Below are 17,307 nucleotides of genomic sequence, written 5' to 3'. Positions count from 1 at the left end.
ATTCATTTTAGCTGTAAGCCATACCAGTGACTGATGGTACAGATATTGAATAATCATTGCCTGCCACAGTGTGACGCAGAATAAATGAACATTTTGATGAGGTGAGAGACAATCTTTACATGTAATGATTTGAAACAAAGCAGACACTGCAGAGGTAATTTTGAATTTTCAAAAAGCTTCTGGGTATATTTTTAGTTAGTAAATATGTCCCGTTTTGGATGAACCAGAGAATGGTTATACAACGATCAGACACAACTGAACCTCCCGTAGAAAGATCTGCCGTTTCCGACCGGTAGGAAAATGTGGAGTCTTGTGGATGAAAAACAAAAGGACGCATAATAAAAACACCCCAAAACAAATATTCGACTTTCACAGGAGTCATTTTATTGTGAGTTTTGTTTCAAGCGCTTTTCAAACATGGGGAGAGTCTCCTGTCTTCAGCATGTACTTTTACACTTCTGATTTGAATTTTTTCATGAGTAAGCTTCAACACGTAGCCCTAAATTTTTTGTGTCATTAAATAGAATTAAAACAATGTCTGTCGGTGATGAGTCAATGCCTGGTTAAGATTTTTTTTTTTAGAACGAGACTAAAAAAAGGCACTTTTATCACTTGTGATTGTAGCGAGTTATGAAATGATATAATATTACCCCGTGGCTGTGGATGCCTTGTGTTTACTAGAACCTGCAAATTGGTTTGTTACACAAATTAATTCGATTTCATTATATCCTGAAAATTGTAGGGCTTTGGTTTCTGCGGTCTAGATTTTATCACCTATTGAAAATGTGCTTCAACATTCCTTGGTGCCTGAGACACTCTTGAAAGTGGCGTGTGAAATCGTCACTGACCAGAGAGGAGAAAGTGAGCCTGGTCTGAGAACCACAAATCATTGACAAAGTCTGAGTTGACATCGACTTTCGGAAATCAAGTTTGGACCCCTTCGGCTTTAGAGCTAAAATTCTAAACAGATACTTAAATTTATGTTGCCTGTAGTGTGATATCATCATTAATATTCTGCTATTTTACCGCTATTGAGGATGACATCAGTGAGTGCTGTGCCAAAACGGATAATGGCTAGTAGTGTCAAACATCTTATTGTACCACCGGTTAAAAAGTAGTGCAAACCATTTCAAATTCCCCCTCGTGACAAATAAATGTAAATGCCGAATTCTTGGACATGCTGCAGGCAGCTGGAAGAGCGAGTGTCTTAAGAGTGGTACTGACTGCTTTGTTGATACGACCCGGGCCAATATAATCAGTAACAAAGCGACAAGTAGACAGTAATGCTGAGGGCAGGAGAGCAATTTTGTTTTCCCCCGGTGTGTGTATGCGTGTTGGGGTCAGATCCGAGTCAGTTGGTGCCAAAAACTGGACGGCATGAAGCTTTCCATCTTGTCTGCGAAGAATCCCAGTGGCGCGAAGAGTGTGCTGAAAAACTGGAAAGGGAGGGAAGCTGAGTGCCACTGTACTGGATAACCTTTAGAAAGTGACATTCTAACCACCGTTACAAAATGGGCTGGATGCATGCAGTGTGTCATAATTAATTTGACACCCCCCATTTGCATAAATATTTCACTTTTGTTCATAAACCGACAACTAGGCTTTCCGTTCAATATACAGTTTTTTTGTAATCCACAAAAAATGATCGTGTCTATTTAGAAAAACACAGGTCACTACAAAAATAGTATGTGGGAAATAATCACGAGGTGTTCCATTCAAATGAATGGACCAGCAAGGCATGGACCACTCGAATATTTTTCCCACGAACTTTGTTATTGTATCCACTGGTACTTATGAAATTCTAAATATGGTTAAGTATGGTTGTAAAACACAATATATGTAGTATGTGTTCCCGTGGCTTGACAGCACACAGCTGTGTCTCGCTTGCTTATGACAGAAATGCGTTTGTGCTCATGTTGGTCGCTTTCTCCCCCGAAATGGCGGTTGGCCTGACCGTACTGTTTTAATTTTCAATATTAATGTCTCAAATGCTCATACGATGTCTAGAAGATATCGATATGATTCCGATATATCGCCCAGTCATCATAGTAAAGTGTAATTTCTTCATTGTTCTTCAAATAATATAATTACCGGTATTGTTCACCAATTTTGAAAATATTTAAAACTGGGGGAATAGAGTCATTCAATGGAAATGTATCGGATTCAATCAAATTTATTCGCACGAACTCCAGTTAGGTCTCATGGAAAAATCTGAAACTTTCAGAAATTAAAAAAATGGCAATTTTGCCCTGACTTGGATGTTCGTGTCAGGAGCTTAAGAAAAAAAGTGTTTTTCCTTCACAAAAAAAAGAAGACATTGTGTCTCCCCTAACCCTGTCACATTTTGTGAACATTTACACAAAAGCCAGCTTGCCAAACTTGAAATCCCATCTGCGCCTTATCTTTTCTCAAAACAAAACAAAACAAAGAAGTACTCGATGTTCTCGGGGACCGTGTTTCGGCCTCACGTCGGTCGGACTAATAAACATGACGGCCGTGGAGTGAGATGCCCGCCAAACAACACCTTGGCTGTAAATAAACAGCACACGGAAGTCACGCACATCGAATTTTATGCGGCTGTGTTTGCAATTGGCGGCCGGCGATACCTCCGCTTGTGTTGGCGGGGGAAACGTTTTACGGGCCTACGACTCCCATGAGCCTGACAGTAATGCAAGGCGGTAATTACCGCAGGAGGCTCACATTGCAAATAAGATTATTTAAACTCGTAAAAGGAAAAAAAAAACAGTGGGGGGTCAAACGGAGATAAGCTGAAGGAGCCGCGATCTGGAGGAGCCTTTTAAGGCGAAGAACGCGAGACATGGGGATACTTACTGCTTTGGCGAAGACGCCCATGAGCTCGGGAAACTGATGTGTGAGCATGGCCAGCATGGCGGTGAAGGAGCAAAGGCCCGCGGTGAAGAGGATGAAGAAAGGAAGCTCTTTCTTTGGGTAAACCGACACCTCGTGGAATGCTGCAGGGTGACAAGGTGGAGCCAGGATATAAAATTGACAAAGAAAAGCTGTGATGGAGACAGTGGTTCTTTGATTTTCGACCAAGCTTGTAAATCATTTTACCTGTGTATCAAATCACGGTTCCAGATTGAAATGAATTAAAATGCCCTTAATCCGTTCCAACTACTACACTTCTTTTTTCATGCTGTTAATAAAGTAAAATAACAATATACTGTAATAAAAAAACACACCTTCGAGAAAGTAAAAAAAAATGATGTGGCATCATTATGGGAAAGTGGCAACAAATGTACTAGTTAATATTTCCTCTTATCAAGCGGTCTCTGTTTTTTGCTTACATGGTAGCAGCTCCCGATCTGCTGTTTCTGTGCATCCTGGGTAGGGGTAAAACAGGTGACCCTTCTCCAGTGGGTAGGGAATTATCCGGAAGGCTGTATATACATAAACACTTGAATTAACTCAAAAAGAAAAAAAACAAAAGCAATAAAATAAGAGGAGAGAAGTGATGAATCCCTCTTCAGAAGCAATTTGTCATTAAAGGTGTGCAAGCAACAGAGATGGAGGAGGTACTTACTGCCCTCCCATGTGCAGTGGAGAAGATTTAAGGCGCCTTCGGCCCTCTTCCAGTGCTGCAGGTGGAAGAAGGCGTACGCCACTGCCTCGCTGTCACCCCTCTTCAGGATGTGCTCTGGTGGCAGGATCAGGCTCTTCATTTCTAATAAGTACTAAATAATATAGAAGATAGAAACAGTTTGCCTGTTTTATTCATATTCCACAGAAGAAACAGAACCCGGAACATATGATGTAATTCAGGGCTAAATAAATGAAATTGATTTGACTTACATTCCTTCGAAAATGGTTGTTGATTAACGATAATACACTTTTCAGTCACAAATACGTAATCTAGGTGTAAAATCAATTTTTAAAAAACACACAAAAGGCATAATCTGTTTCTATTTTTTTTTTTTCCAGCAAAGCACCCAACAGTAAAAATGGGTTCCAATGCAATGATGCAATCTACTTCCATATCATCCTGATGTGACTTAGCTTTATAAAAGGAGAAAAAGTCTTCTCTTTGTGGTCAAATCAATCTCTTTTGGTTTCTCCCTCCCCTATAATTCCTTTTCTTCCGCCTCACTGACTATATCCCATTGTGCAATTCCCTCTGGCAAACTCCCAGCAGACCAAAAACATACTTTGCTCATGTGAGGTATTTAGCGAGAGCCTTCTTTTTCGCTAGGAGGGAGAGAGGGTGAGGCTTCCCAAAGAGAGGTGTGTTATAGTGATTCCGTGCATTTGCAACTTCTCACCCACCCGTCTTGTTGTAACTTTGTCCTAGTGACTCAGTCGGCTAACCGGGCTGACAACCCAATCCCACATGTAGACCTTCAGCCATCCGTATTAAAGATGTACCCCGTGGACTTTGATGAACACGCCAAGCTCTATCTGTCATGTCTGTGGTTTCGGGAGTGGCAGGACTATAGGTCAAACAAAACCCGCATTGCAACCCCCCTTGTATGCCCCCCGAGGCTGGATTCCCGGGCGGCCAGCTTCACAGCGCTCCGGATCTCAAACACTTTGGGAAGGTTACCCCCGTCGCCCCTTCCTGAGCTAATCCTGTCTAATCCCCTCCCATGGTCACAGGCTCATCCAGCCAACCAGCCAACCCGGGCGACCATGCGGCCCACGCTTGGTTTACCATCTGACTCTCGTTCATCCATGTCAGACGCGTCCTTTTGCCTTTATTTATCCCCCTACTGGAGTCCCATGTCCGAAGAACCTGAACGATACGGAGTCTCCAAAATCTGACCAAAACAACTGTTGAGTTCAACCGGTATTCAACTACGTTTCAAACCAAAGCATGTTATAACGGCAAATCTCGCAAGACTTCACCTGAGTATCTACAGGTGCGAGTTCACAAATATATACTTTTTCTTTCACTTTTTGCTATTTTAGTGATGCCACCACACAGTAGTGATATAAAAGAATGGGTTAAATTTCAAGTTAGATGATGCATTGCAATATCTTTGATTAATTTGACAGTCATTAAAATGTCCAAATGTATTTGTACATAAAAATGTATCATTTTCCAAAGTTACATCTTTTTTTATTGGTGCAAAAATAAAATAAGAATCATTTTAAAGATGGTGAACCAAAAATAGTCAAATTGGGCTTACCAGGCCAGATAATCGACTTTTGGGTATTTTCCAATTTTTCCGGGAGGTTTTTTCAACATTTCTACCCGTCCCCTCTTTAGGAGAATTTCTGGGGTTTTGTTTTGTGGACCCCACCACAAATAAAGCCTTATATTATAGGCTATTAGTGTCATGATAAGTACAGTACATAAGAATTATACATATTATTGTTTCGTGAAACACAACAGTTGAAGTGACGAATATAAAGACAGATCGTATTGTCAACAAAATCGTAGACTATTCTTCAAAATCGTTGCACCCGGGCCCAAAACGCAAAGAAGAAAAGGGCAACACAGCACGCTCAATGCACATGGCCGAAGATTGATCATTGCAAGAGGCTCAGCTGTCCCTGCTTGCATACCGCAGCATTAAACCTGGTGACACCTCAGTTCTCTGCACTGGCCTGCACCCCCATCCTCCCTCGCTTCTCTTGTTCTCAGATCTGCCTCTTCGCTCACCGTCGCCTCTTTGATGAAGGGATTGAGTTTCATGTGCTCTCCTTTTATCCCTGGGCACTTTTAAGCCCGGAGCATAACTCATAAGCTGCCTTCTGACTCCAATCTGCAGCCTCTTCTACAATGGAACACGGTGAGGAACAATACCATCGGGGCCTGTAATTATGACACTTGTGTGTGAAGTGTCACAAAACTGTCCTAAAGCAGAAACCCTTAACGAGTGCCAACTTGATACTCCGGGTCCATTTACGAGTGAAAAGAAAGCCAAGTCTTTGTAGGCGAACACATCTGAGCTCTTGAATCCGGACGGGAGACTGTCAGCCGCAATGAGGTGAGAGGAGAAACTGTCAACTAGCGAGGAAGACTGCAACGCCTTTGGAGGCCAATGTAAATGTAAAGCAGATCGGCGTAGCCGACACACTTTTATCAGCTAAACCAACAAGCCGCGGGATGTTAGCTTCCAAACCACGCGGATAAATAATGACTGATTGAAATGTTTGGAGGGGAAAAAAGGAAATACTGGGGAAACGGTGTCCTTCAGAAGATGAGTACATTTTGCGGTGTGACCCGGCTGAGATGCTCCGTTCTGTCATCTTGTGTCAAGCCACGGAGACAGCGGTTAAAATCATTACAATTCCCGCTTTGGCATAAAAAAAAGAGCACATTTTCACTCATGGGGGCAGCGTTCAACAGACAAGGATACCAAAGGGCCCTTTTTGTAAAGCCGACACGATTTTCAGTCTGCGTTGGGCTTGAGCAGGTGACGAGAGGGGGGGGATGAGGGAACATGAGAGGCTAAGAAACGAGATGAGGGTGTCTGATGAGAGGCCTGTGGGCTCACAGTTCTAGGGGGGGTGGAAAGATGATGAAGATGAGGGCCCTCACATGAAAATCAAAGGTTGGATCAAAGAGACTCTCTGACATCTCCAATCCCCCAAACAACCTCACCCGGCGCTCACTTTTCTCTCACTCAGATATGACGTCGGACTTATGAATCCACCACACCTTGGCACAGAAGTTAGAGGCGAGGATCCAGTTTCATGGCTCATGTGCATGTCCAATAAGTCTAACAGTGATGTGTTTTGTAGCAAATGCGTCAAACACACTATGCGGTACGTTTTGGTATTTTATAGTATTTGACTGTTTATTTGAAAGCGACAAAGCACATGATTGGTAAAATACCTGCATCAATGTGCCAAAATGAGCAAAAAGCTCATTTACATTCGTAGTCCCTTGGCAGGTAAACAAAGCATAGACATCTTAAAACTTGGTAATTCACACGTTCGGAGATCAGGAAGTATTTAAATGTAATATAATCAGTCAGGAGGGAATTTAAGTGATATCACACTGCCCTCTGCTGGACCGAGAGTGGTAGGGAAATACGAAGACGGATTCACTGACCTTGGGCACGTGCGGATTGAACTCCACGGCTCTGTGAATGGCCTCCACGGCGTTCATCTCGGCGGTGCTCAGCCCCCGCCGCGATGCTGCCTCTGGGGAGAACCTGATGAAACAAAAGCGAGCTGTAATGAAAAGCCTCAAATGTTTTTTTTTTCCTTGATATGACAGGGAAGGATACGTACTTATCTGACACGGCCCGCGCTTTTAGCAGGGCCGATGTGTAGCATATAGTGGCCGATTTCGGGAGGCTTATGTCTGAGGTGGAAGCAGAGAGGATAGAAAAGGACGTGAGCGATAGTGGAGATGCGGCTGGGGTGCAGTGCGGTTATACCATCGTATTTGGCGAGGACGGCCTGCACGTCGGCGTACGCCTGAAGCTCAAGGAGCGCCTCCAGGAGGTTTTCGTGTATATTTAACATCCCTAATAATGGGAACTCCTTCATTAACTGTCGAGGGATACAAATGAATCAAAACAGGCAGCAACGGGACAGCGCAATGTTGTGTTTCTCACTTACGTCTCTCATCATTTTCACAGCTTCTTTAATTCGCCCAAGCTTGCGAGCGCACATGGCCAGTCTGCGTTTAATGTAAACCAGCAGGTTGATGTCTTTGCCTGCTGCAAAACACAACAGGTACTAAAATGATTGTTCATTCCTAAAAATTATATAAAACGCTATATTTTTACACACAGTTCACATCCATTGCTTACCGATACTCAAAGCTTTTTTAAAGAGGCGCTCAGCTTCTGTGATTGTTGTGGCTTCTTCCTCTGCGAGAAGCACGTAGGCTGCGGCACATCTGCAGAAAAAGAAAGGTTTTCAGTACAGGACTTTTATTGAAGACAATTGCATTTTCTCAAATAGAGATTAAGAGGTGGCAAATTCAAAAGATGATCCAACAAACATCTGGCCAGTATGTGGTCCTTCCACATTGTTGTGTGGTTCTGCCTTTCGCCACAATAGTCCCTCTTATATTTGTTTTTTGACTCCACTTTCACTTGAAATCCAATGTAATGTCACACTAATTTAATTCAATTTCATATGATTCCAAAAAATGCATTCAGGCAAATAAAGGCCAGCCCCCCACAGAGCTATAGTACATGCACCCATACTATTTAGGAGTAGGACTCACTCATGGTTCATCTCTATGGCCTGGTAAGCTGCTCTAATCCTGGCTTGAGGATTTCTTTCCCTCCAGGCCTTCTGCATGACTGTAGGGACAAGAAGAAATTCATATCACAACATATTCACTGAATCACATGTGTTTGTGTGTGAGTGCGTCTTTTAGCATGTTTGTGTGTACATCTATTGTTTTGTTTGTGTGTGAGTGCATAAGCATTGGAGTGTGTTTGTGTGACTGCAAATGTATATGTCTCTGACAGAGGGTGCATTTTTGTGCGTGCGTAATAATGATATTGCCACGCACCCGAATCCTCAGGCCTGAACTGCTGCGTGTCTCCTGTGAAAAAGGTCTGATGGTCTTGAGCCGACAGATTCATGTCATAGTACGTCAGTGGTTCTTTTCCCGTCACCCACGTGTACCTTAGTACCACAGGAATAAAAGGTTATGAAAAAAATTATATAAAAAAACAAAAAACTTTCTTTTTCTCAAAAACCAGAGCCTATTTCTCCGTTTTTGAATACCTGTTGTATTCGGCTCCTCTGAACAGATTCAAAGGATTCCTCCAGACTTTGCACTCTATGGAGAGGAACACATCAATACTATTAGTTATGTTAGCATTGAAGATGTTACGGTTTGAATGTGTGTCTGTTTCTTACCTGACACGCTAGGTCTAGGCTCAGCCTCCCCATTGACAGACGAGAAGAGGCCGGTGGTGGAGCTGCTTTCCACTCCGCCGAGGAGGGGACGCAGGTGGCTCACGGAGACCTGCTCGATGAAGGACGTGCCATACTTCCGAAAGTACCACCACTCAAATATCTGTGACAGGGAACATTTACAAAATCATCATATGTCAATGCTGTCCAATGTAATGTAAGCGTGATCTATTTTTTAAATATTATTGTGCTTTTTCATTCCAAGTGGTGAACAGCGTGAAGACTTTAAGCTTGGTCATTTGGATGTATACTTCTACACTACTTAGTACTTTAAAAAAAAAAAAAAGGGGGTTCGCGGGACCAAAACAATAATATTCATTTTGAACTCACGAGGATGAGTCCAGAGATGAGTGAAGAGGTCCCGGTGAGAGCCACGTAAAACTTGGGGGTCAGTGTATTCAGAAACATCGATGCTGAAACAGCAAGTACAGATAGGTCACAAAACTAGAGACACAAAACCAACACATGAACACAAATAGACAATTAGACAGATGGACAGACAGAAAAACTGGTAAACACTGAAAAAGCTGCAGCAGATAAATATAGTATCACCATTCAATTGTTCTAAAGTTAAATACCTACAGAGGTAAATAACAAAACTGCACGTCTGTTATTAAGGTCAATTCTTAAGAATACAAACAAAATCTACATTATAAGATATCAGGAAAGTAGCATGAAATTCGTGCTATTGGCTTTAAAGCGAAAATAAGCATTACAGAAGGAAAGCGAAAAAGTGATAAATAAGCAGGTGTCAAAACACTGCAACGTCTGTCTGATGGCAAATAGCAGAGGCTAGCGGAAGGCTAACAAAAGCTAACAAGTAGGGGCGTCCATTCACCCGAAGTGAGGCTCTCCTGCAGTTTGAGCGGGCTCCACAGCACGTAGATCATGATGACCACCATGCCGAACCACACGAAGCACACGTACGTCCACGACCACGAGAGCCACGACTTTAACTTGTCTATGAAACCGGGAGATTGGGGATTACTGCCAGTGGAGTCCTCCATGTTTTCTTCCCCCTCCCCGGATGTCTGTAAACACACGACCCACGTGACCAGAAATAAAGACGCCTTTTGTTTTTATATTATTATTATTATTATTAGTAGTAGTAGTAGTAGTAGTAGTAGTAGTAGTAGTATTGCTGGTGTTTTTATTACATAAGGGCGACAAGCGAAAAGTGATGTCGATTAAAAAGGAAACAATTATGAGACACAAAATAGTCAATAATATGTAGTCAGTACTTATAATTCCTAAATGTTCAATTATGTTATCTTTCATTATTTGTTTTAAACTAAATAATTTATTCAAACCATTATAAAATTATCGAGCAATTAGATCACATCGCATATGCCTATTTCACCTATAATAAAAGGTCATTTAAAAAGTTAAAAAACATTCAGATGTAAAATATTGAAGAACGTAATTATACATGTATATGGTAGTATACAATCGCTCGAAAATTACATAAAAACACAGAAACAGGCCACATCAAAATGTATTAACTAGGTTAATTACACGGCCAAAAAATTACAGTACACCCTATTCATCATCCCATTTGTTTTCCATTTGGCAAGTACTCCCTTGAGGTCTTCCTGAAAACTGCATCCTTGGAAATTTCCCCAGAATGTGCTGTTATTTACAGCCAGCTGGTGGGGCTATTGCATCTTTAATATATTCACACAAAATGCAGTTGTTTGAGTTTAATGTCACTCACCCCCTCCCCGCCTCATGTCAACCCTTCCACCTCCTGGTAATAGTCACAGATGGAAATGCTTTGAGATCACGTCAAACAAATTCAGCACAAGTCTTTTAGGAGAAATAATTATTAGCTCTCTTGCTGAGTATGTTAATTTGCTCACTTTGAAAGAAATCTCACTCTCCTATTTACTGAAAATGGCTATTTATTGATCATAGTAATGGACAAGACGTCAGTCAAGAATCCATGAGAATTTGATCCCTAAACAAAACAAAAAAGGTTTTGCCCAACAACTCTCTAAATTTTTTAATTTTCTCGGCTGCTACTTGGAAACTCCTAGCAAGTTTATTCTCATTTTTGCCAATGGGTTTGTAACAGGCGAGAAACTCAGCACCATTTTAATGTTTGGGGCAAACAGAGAACAAACGGAACATTTTGTACCATGCGAATGCAGAAAATATAGCCCATAAATGAAAGATAGGCTACTGACTACCCAAACACATGATTTGTTAGCCAGTCACAAGCAATTAGGTCAACATTCCCCCCCGCTCACCTGTGTGCTAAAAGGTTCATTTACCATTTTCACATCTGGTATCTATCTAACACTTTTTTATTTCTCCTAGCTTTTAAGAGTCCTCTTTTAATCATTCATAATTGATCAGGGCTTGCACTTGAATGCATTTGCTACTTAAGAGGCCAGATCTTCCAAGATGCAAAAACGCAAAGCACCATTGTGCATAAATACATAGAAATGTCATGTGACTCAAGCAAAGATGATAAGATTGCAGCCCATAATATTCATTTATCTGTTGGTCCACTGCAGAGTTGTGGGGTCAAACTTTCTGAGACTGCTTCTCGTCCCTCACAGTATTTCCACTCAGCAAGTTTACATGACTGGTCCCTTTCCTCCTCCACTACCTCCACCGCACAACTCATTTCTCTCAAAACACTTCATTTAAAAAAAAAAAAAAAATGGAGAAAAATGCGTGTGTTTTCTATATTCACCCTCCTCCTTTTTCGTTTTTGACCACATCTGAGTGGAATGCTGCCTCAGAAAAATGACTTCACCCCAGGGTCTCGTTCTCTGTAAGGCCATAAAAAAAAAAGAAATGCAATTTTACATATTGCCATATTGCTTATAATTGAGCACAAAGGGTGCTCCAAATAGCAGCCAATATAACACTTCAGAAAATAACCAATGCATTGTATGCAAGTTGTGCAGCTTATGAAGACCTTTATTTCCTACAAATGCCTTTATTGTATAATCTTTAATAACATTCGACATATTTCTTACATTCCCACCAAATGTATTATCTCCACTGATCCTCCCTTTTAAACACGACTGTAAACATTAGTTTTACAGATGGAGACGGCTTCCACAACACGTGGGGTGCTGAGACCACTATGTGAGCAAATATGGTTATGGGTACATTTTGATGTGTTTTTTTTAGGGGGGGGGTCATAATTTATGCAACATGCTGCAGTAATGTATGGATGGTGATGCAGCAGGGAGCATGCTGTCACTGAATGCAGTTCCCAATAAGCATAAACAGTTGCGGCAGAGACGATGAATAATACATATGCGTTACCTTTACGCAGTCAAAATTGTTGCAAAGAACACACACACACGCATATAGAACTATTCTTTATAATGTTAATTAGGCCGCTAATGTTGTCACAGCGCTAGCGCTGCGGTTGATGCGAGGTAAATGTTTAACATACATTTATTTTTGAAATTCCTAAATGCAGCACACACAGATTTGCTCTTTTTGCTCTTTTCCCATAACATATTCAAAGTATACACGTCGGAATGGAAAATTTGCAAGTATAGACTCATATTACTGTATATATTTTTTGTCATTAAAGCATCTGTATGTTCATTTAAGCCTTAATAATAAGCTGTACATATTTACAATAGTTGTTTCATTAAATACATTGATGGATTGTAAATTCAAAAAAAAGTTGTAACTTAAAGTTGTTAAAATTATCATGTAAAACAATTGCTTGATGAATTCTATAAAATCAATTATTAATAATAACGTTATTTTCTGGGGGAATCCGTCACCCTGATCTTTTATCTTTAATACCTGCTATGTTAATAGTAAGTCCCAGAAGATATTCTCAGTTGAACTATTCATGCCGGAAAGATCGAGATACAGTCGCCTCACCTATGTGGTCCTACGGCCTTTACTGGAATTAACTAATAAGTGTGCCAAGGGTGTCACAGATAAGAAGATGCCAAACCAGGAGGAAAGGTCACAGCAACACAACGGCCTAGCTCAAGTCACCTAATTATTAACAGGTCCAATCTAACAATAGAAACAATGAATTATTCATACATTTATTGTTATAAACTTGTATACACCTTTTACTTTTTTTGTAGTCAGTACTAGTCAAAAGTTTGAAAACACTGTTTTGTCATTAAACCTGCAGCATAGACACCAGATGAGGTTGGACCACGAGCGTGTGAAAGCAGATGAGGATGCTGTTTTATTGGTGTGGTTTGTGCCGGCATCTTGAGACTGGTGTAACCTTTACGTGCTTTTCAAAAGAAAACTCAAGGCTGACATGAACCACATGCAGCACACTCTGCTTTGAATAGGAAAAAAAATTACCATAGAAGATAGCATTGATTTATGTAATGATAAATGCGGCTTATACGGTATATTATATTATATTATATTATATTATATTATATTATATTATATTATATTATAGAGTATTCTGAGTTGATGTGGAAAAAAACAGTCAAATGTATCTACTATATATGTAGCCCTATGTATTTACATATAACACAGCCAATGATCTGAAAGTAGAAAAAAATGTGTTGTGGATGATTTTTAAATGTTGTCCTCCAATTAAACAACAAAAGTGAGCAGTAGCCGAGTAGGAAGTAATTAAGTGCCACCTAACACGAACAATAAAATTTACAGTACAAGGACAAGCTTTAAAGCCCCAAAAGATTGGTACAGTAATTCCATGATTTATGACCACACTTGAGCAATACAAAAGCCTCACACACAAACACACACACACATACACACACACACACACACAAATGCACACACACACACACACACACACACACACACACACACACACATAAACACAAACTCCTTACCTTACTGCAGATATTGTACTGTTCGAAACACAACCATCCACATCCATCATGAAAAACACAAATATTGCACCCCTCTGATTGATGAGCCACAAACATGCGCACGACTTGGACGCCGCACAAGATTTATAGCCTGCACGTGAACAAAAAACAAACAATAGATGGGATTTAACCTATGTAATCATATAGGCAGGTGATAACAACAATGTGTCATTTTTTTTTATTCAATGTTGCAGGTGCAACTTATCATTTGTCTAGTGAGCATATCAAACCTCAGAGTTGGATGTCATATTGATGTTGAATAACATCAGATGGCCATTAAATATGGCAGTTCATCAATGATGAACGCCTGTAAACTGCATTCAACAAACACCTTAACACTTTATTTATAGTTTAGGCTTATTAGTTATTAAATAGCTATCAACCATTTTATGATGTCGTTCCAGTGGAGATGCTCGCTGTTGTTAGCATGTCTCACACTGACGTTCATGGGAGTTTCCATTGGGGCCAGGCTGGACTGAGTGGATGTCTGTTGCGGTTAGATCATCAGTGAGGTCAGTCCAGTGAACATTACTGCATGGCTGACTGACATCCTCTCATCAGTGCACAGCCAACTAACTGTGCTCTGACACTAATGTGTGTGCATAGTGTGCGTGGGCATAGACTATAAATCCTTATTTGAATAGAAATGGTCTGCATGGTCGAAAAAACCCTTGAATGGTCTCATAGGATTCTCCGGGAAGATCTGGTTGTCATATTAAGGACGCAAGCACGAGAGTTTAGGAATTAGTAACTCAACTTGTCTACATTCTTCTTTGTTAAGAACTGTTGTGCTCTGGTGGAGGGGACTAATAATATTTTTATATTTTCGAGACAAATAAAACGAATCAACACACATGAGCAACATGCAGGATGCAACTGCTGTCAATCACAGCTTGCATCTAGACACTCACGAGCAGATTGGCCAATTCCATCACACACCATTCCATCAGGCCCCGCCTCTTTCAGGCATACTGTATATCTAACACACAAATTCTAACACGGTGAGAGTCAGTGAAAGTTTCTTTGCAGTGAAAATTTAGTCCAAGACTCACACATATAAACAAAACAATAAAACAACCTTTCTGAGCTGTCTACTGTCACAAATGATGCAAATCTTTAACCACAAGGCACATTTTTGTCGGACAAAACAGCTTTTGAATTTCCATCTACCATATTTATTAACTGAAAACCTTGACGCCTAGATTCAAGTATGAAGTGGAAAACACTATTTGCAACACTGTGTAGTGTCGTGATTAGTTTTACATACTCAAAATTGGTAGGTCCTGACTTCTTCTGACAAATTGTTGTTGCTAGGCAGCATGTTTATTATCATCATGTGAACTTTGTCCCAATATCCTGCTACTAAAGTAAAAGTGCACAAACTAACATACGATTTGGACGATTTCCAAACTCTACCTTATTTATGCACCGAGGTACACTATACATGCCCTATGGTTGCTGCATATGTACTGACCTCTCTGCTCTAAACACAAGCCTGTGCTTGTGTGTGTTTGTGTGTGTGTGTGTGTGTGAGTGTGTGTGTGCGTGTACATGCCGCATGCCCATGAGTGGATGTAATGGATTTCATTTATCATCATCCACACAGCAGACATTATGTTAAACAAGAAGCACACTGTGTGAATATTGGAAGAGTCAATGCTACATGTACCTGAACGCACGTTAGCTGTCGTTTGGTCTTGCTCACGTTTGCGAGATGACGTGAACACCGGTGACTGACATTTTATGTTATTCTCTTCTTTTTTTTTTCGGACAAGAATAATAATCAGAGGTCTTATTAATCCTTCTGCCCTGACTTGATATGTTTGTCCTGAGAAAGAAATTTTATACAGATATGGTCGGGCCTAAACTTGGTGTTAGAAATGGTGTTGCTGGGCGGCATACATTACAACAGCAGTAAAAACCATTTCAGCGGGCTTTGTCTGGGTTTCTGATTTGCGTGATGGGGTTGACTCTCCCCTCTCATTTCTTTGCAGAGAACACATGAGTGAGCGCCTGGGAGGAAGTGATGCGACCACAAAGACATTTAAGAAATGTAACAAGCGAAAACACCAAACGGTGCGGCGGGCTGACCTCAAATGAAGACAAGAAAGTTTTTGCAAGGCTCTAAATGTCAGCTTGTGACAATTAAAGCAGATTTTAAGTAACATAGCGGCTTGGAAAATATTCTGCTTAAATATTATTAGTAATCCATTGCCAGGTTGCCTCGGGCACTGTAATGGAGGCCGCTGAAGCAAAGCTAAGCATTTTTGACGGTTTTTCCCTCGTCCTGAATGAACTGTCACAGCAGAGGGAGGAAAGCAACCATCTTGTCACATTGACTTTATTTCAGGATTGTCCTGTCTCGTCCTGTCCGGATCGTGTCTGCAAAGACTCCTCAACTGAATTTCACTCAGCTCAATGTTTCAGGATAAGTGCATGACACCTTGGAAAATGTGACCCAGGATGAACTCAAGTTTGGAAAGTTTGGTGGCCCAGTTTTGGCAGACACCCGGCGCAAAAACGGGTGCAAATTGATTTTCGTGCCAGCGAGGGTCTAGTCTAGCGTGTTTCGGGCCGTGCGGCGTTCATCTAGCCTCGCCCCCCGACGTATCTGGTGACAGAATGTTACCAAGTCTGCACTCTGCGTAAAAGCCGGCGTGGGACAATCAACAATTGACCAGATTCTAATTCTTACCATTATTATTTAAATTATTTTGAATTTAAATTTTAACAACCCCATCACTGTTATTTGTGTGTGTGTGTGTGTGGGGGGGGGGGGGGGGGGGTAGGGTTAGGGGGGGTCACAATATAGCCCAAATATGATGATAAAAAAGAAATGATTTTATTATAATTATTATTAGTTTCCAGTTTTTGTCTCTTCCTTTGAGTTTATTAAATGTCTGTTTTTAATGCTACGTGATTGGTACCAGAAACAATAAGCGTCAAGTACAAAATGAGCCACTTCTGCTGAACACTTATTTTAGAGCCTTTTTAAATCGCCCACACAAATTAGTCATTTCGCAAAAAACGAAGCCATTTCAACGAGTTTCGCTTTATGGAGAAGACTGGCTTTTTTGATCACTCAGCGGTGGCGGTGAGCTGATGGCAAGGTTATGACAAAATCATGCATTTTTTTTGCAAAGCACTTTACAAAAACATAAACTAACAATGCAACAGAAACAAAACAATCGCAGAGAAAAATCTTCACGTCGATGACAATGAAAATCTTTCCGGCTGAATAAGCAATTAGAGGAGGGACAGTGATATTTCATTTTCTTTGTTCGCAGGTGTATCAAAATACAGAGACAATAAATAATTAGGGCACACTTTACATCCACTTGCCACACTCCGGTTCAATTCATTCCGTCCTGCCTCATCTATATGCGGAATCTGGTTACCATGACAACCAGGCAGCAATTTTGCAACTTTCTAGCAACCAACTTTTAATAATCAATCAAATTCGGAACAACGCCTTTCTCTGCGGTGTGTCAAACTTATAAGGTGTATTTATTTTCATTTTAAGATTTTTTTTTTTTGCAGTCTCGGTGGAATGCAAAATGAGACGCCTGAAAATGAAAAAATAAACCCGTCAATC

At 40.8% G+C, this 17,307-nt stretch overlaps 1 protein-coding gene across 1 annotated transcript; it reads right to left on the bottom strand.

The window, feature by feature from the left end:
* Positions 1–361: 361 nt before the first annotated feature.
* st7l (suppression of tumorigenicity 7 like) lies at positions 362–9,885 on the bottom strand. Its single transcript, XM_037251052.1, has 15 exons — positions 9,695–9,885; positions 9,187–9,269; positions 8,800–8,959; positions 8,665–8,719; positions 8,447–8,562; positions 8,153–8,231; positions 7,731–7,819; positions 7,537–7,637; positions 7,353–7,467; positions 7,204–7,276; positions 7,022–7,124; positions 3,545–3,695; positions 3,309–3,401; positions 2,833–2,972; positions 362–1,436 (listed from the first exon to the last, which is right to left on the bottom strand). Exons 1-15 carry the CDS (start codon positions 9,861–9,863, stop codon positions 1,341–1,343), a joined length of 1,623 nt encoding a protein of 540 aa, XP_037106947.1. The 5' UTR covers positions 9,864–9,885; the 3' UTR covers positions 362–1,340.
* Positions 9,886–17,307: the final 7,422 nt, after the last annotated feature.

Source organism: Syngnathus acus, chromosome 5, assembly GCF_901709675.1.
Source record: "Syngnathus acus chromosome 5, fSynAcu1.2, whole genome shotgun sequence".
Taxonomy (NCBI): Eukaryota; Metazoa; Chordata; class Actinopteri; order Syngnathiformes; family Syngnathidae; genus Syngnathus; species Syngnathus acus.
This window is presented reverse-complemented; position numbering and strand designations above follow the sequence as displayed.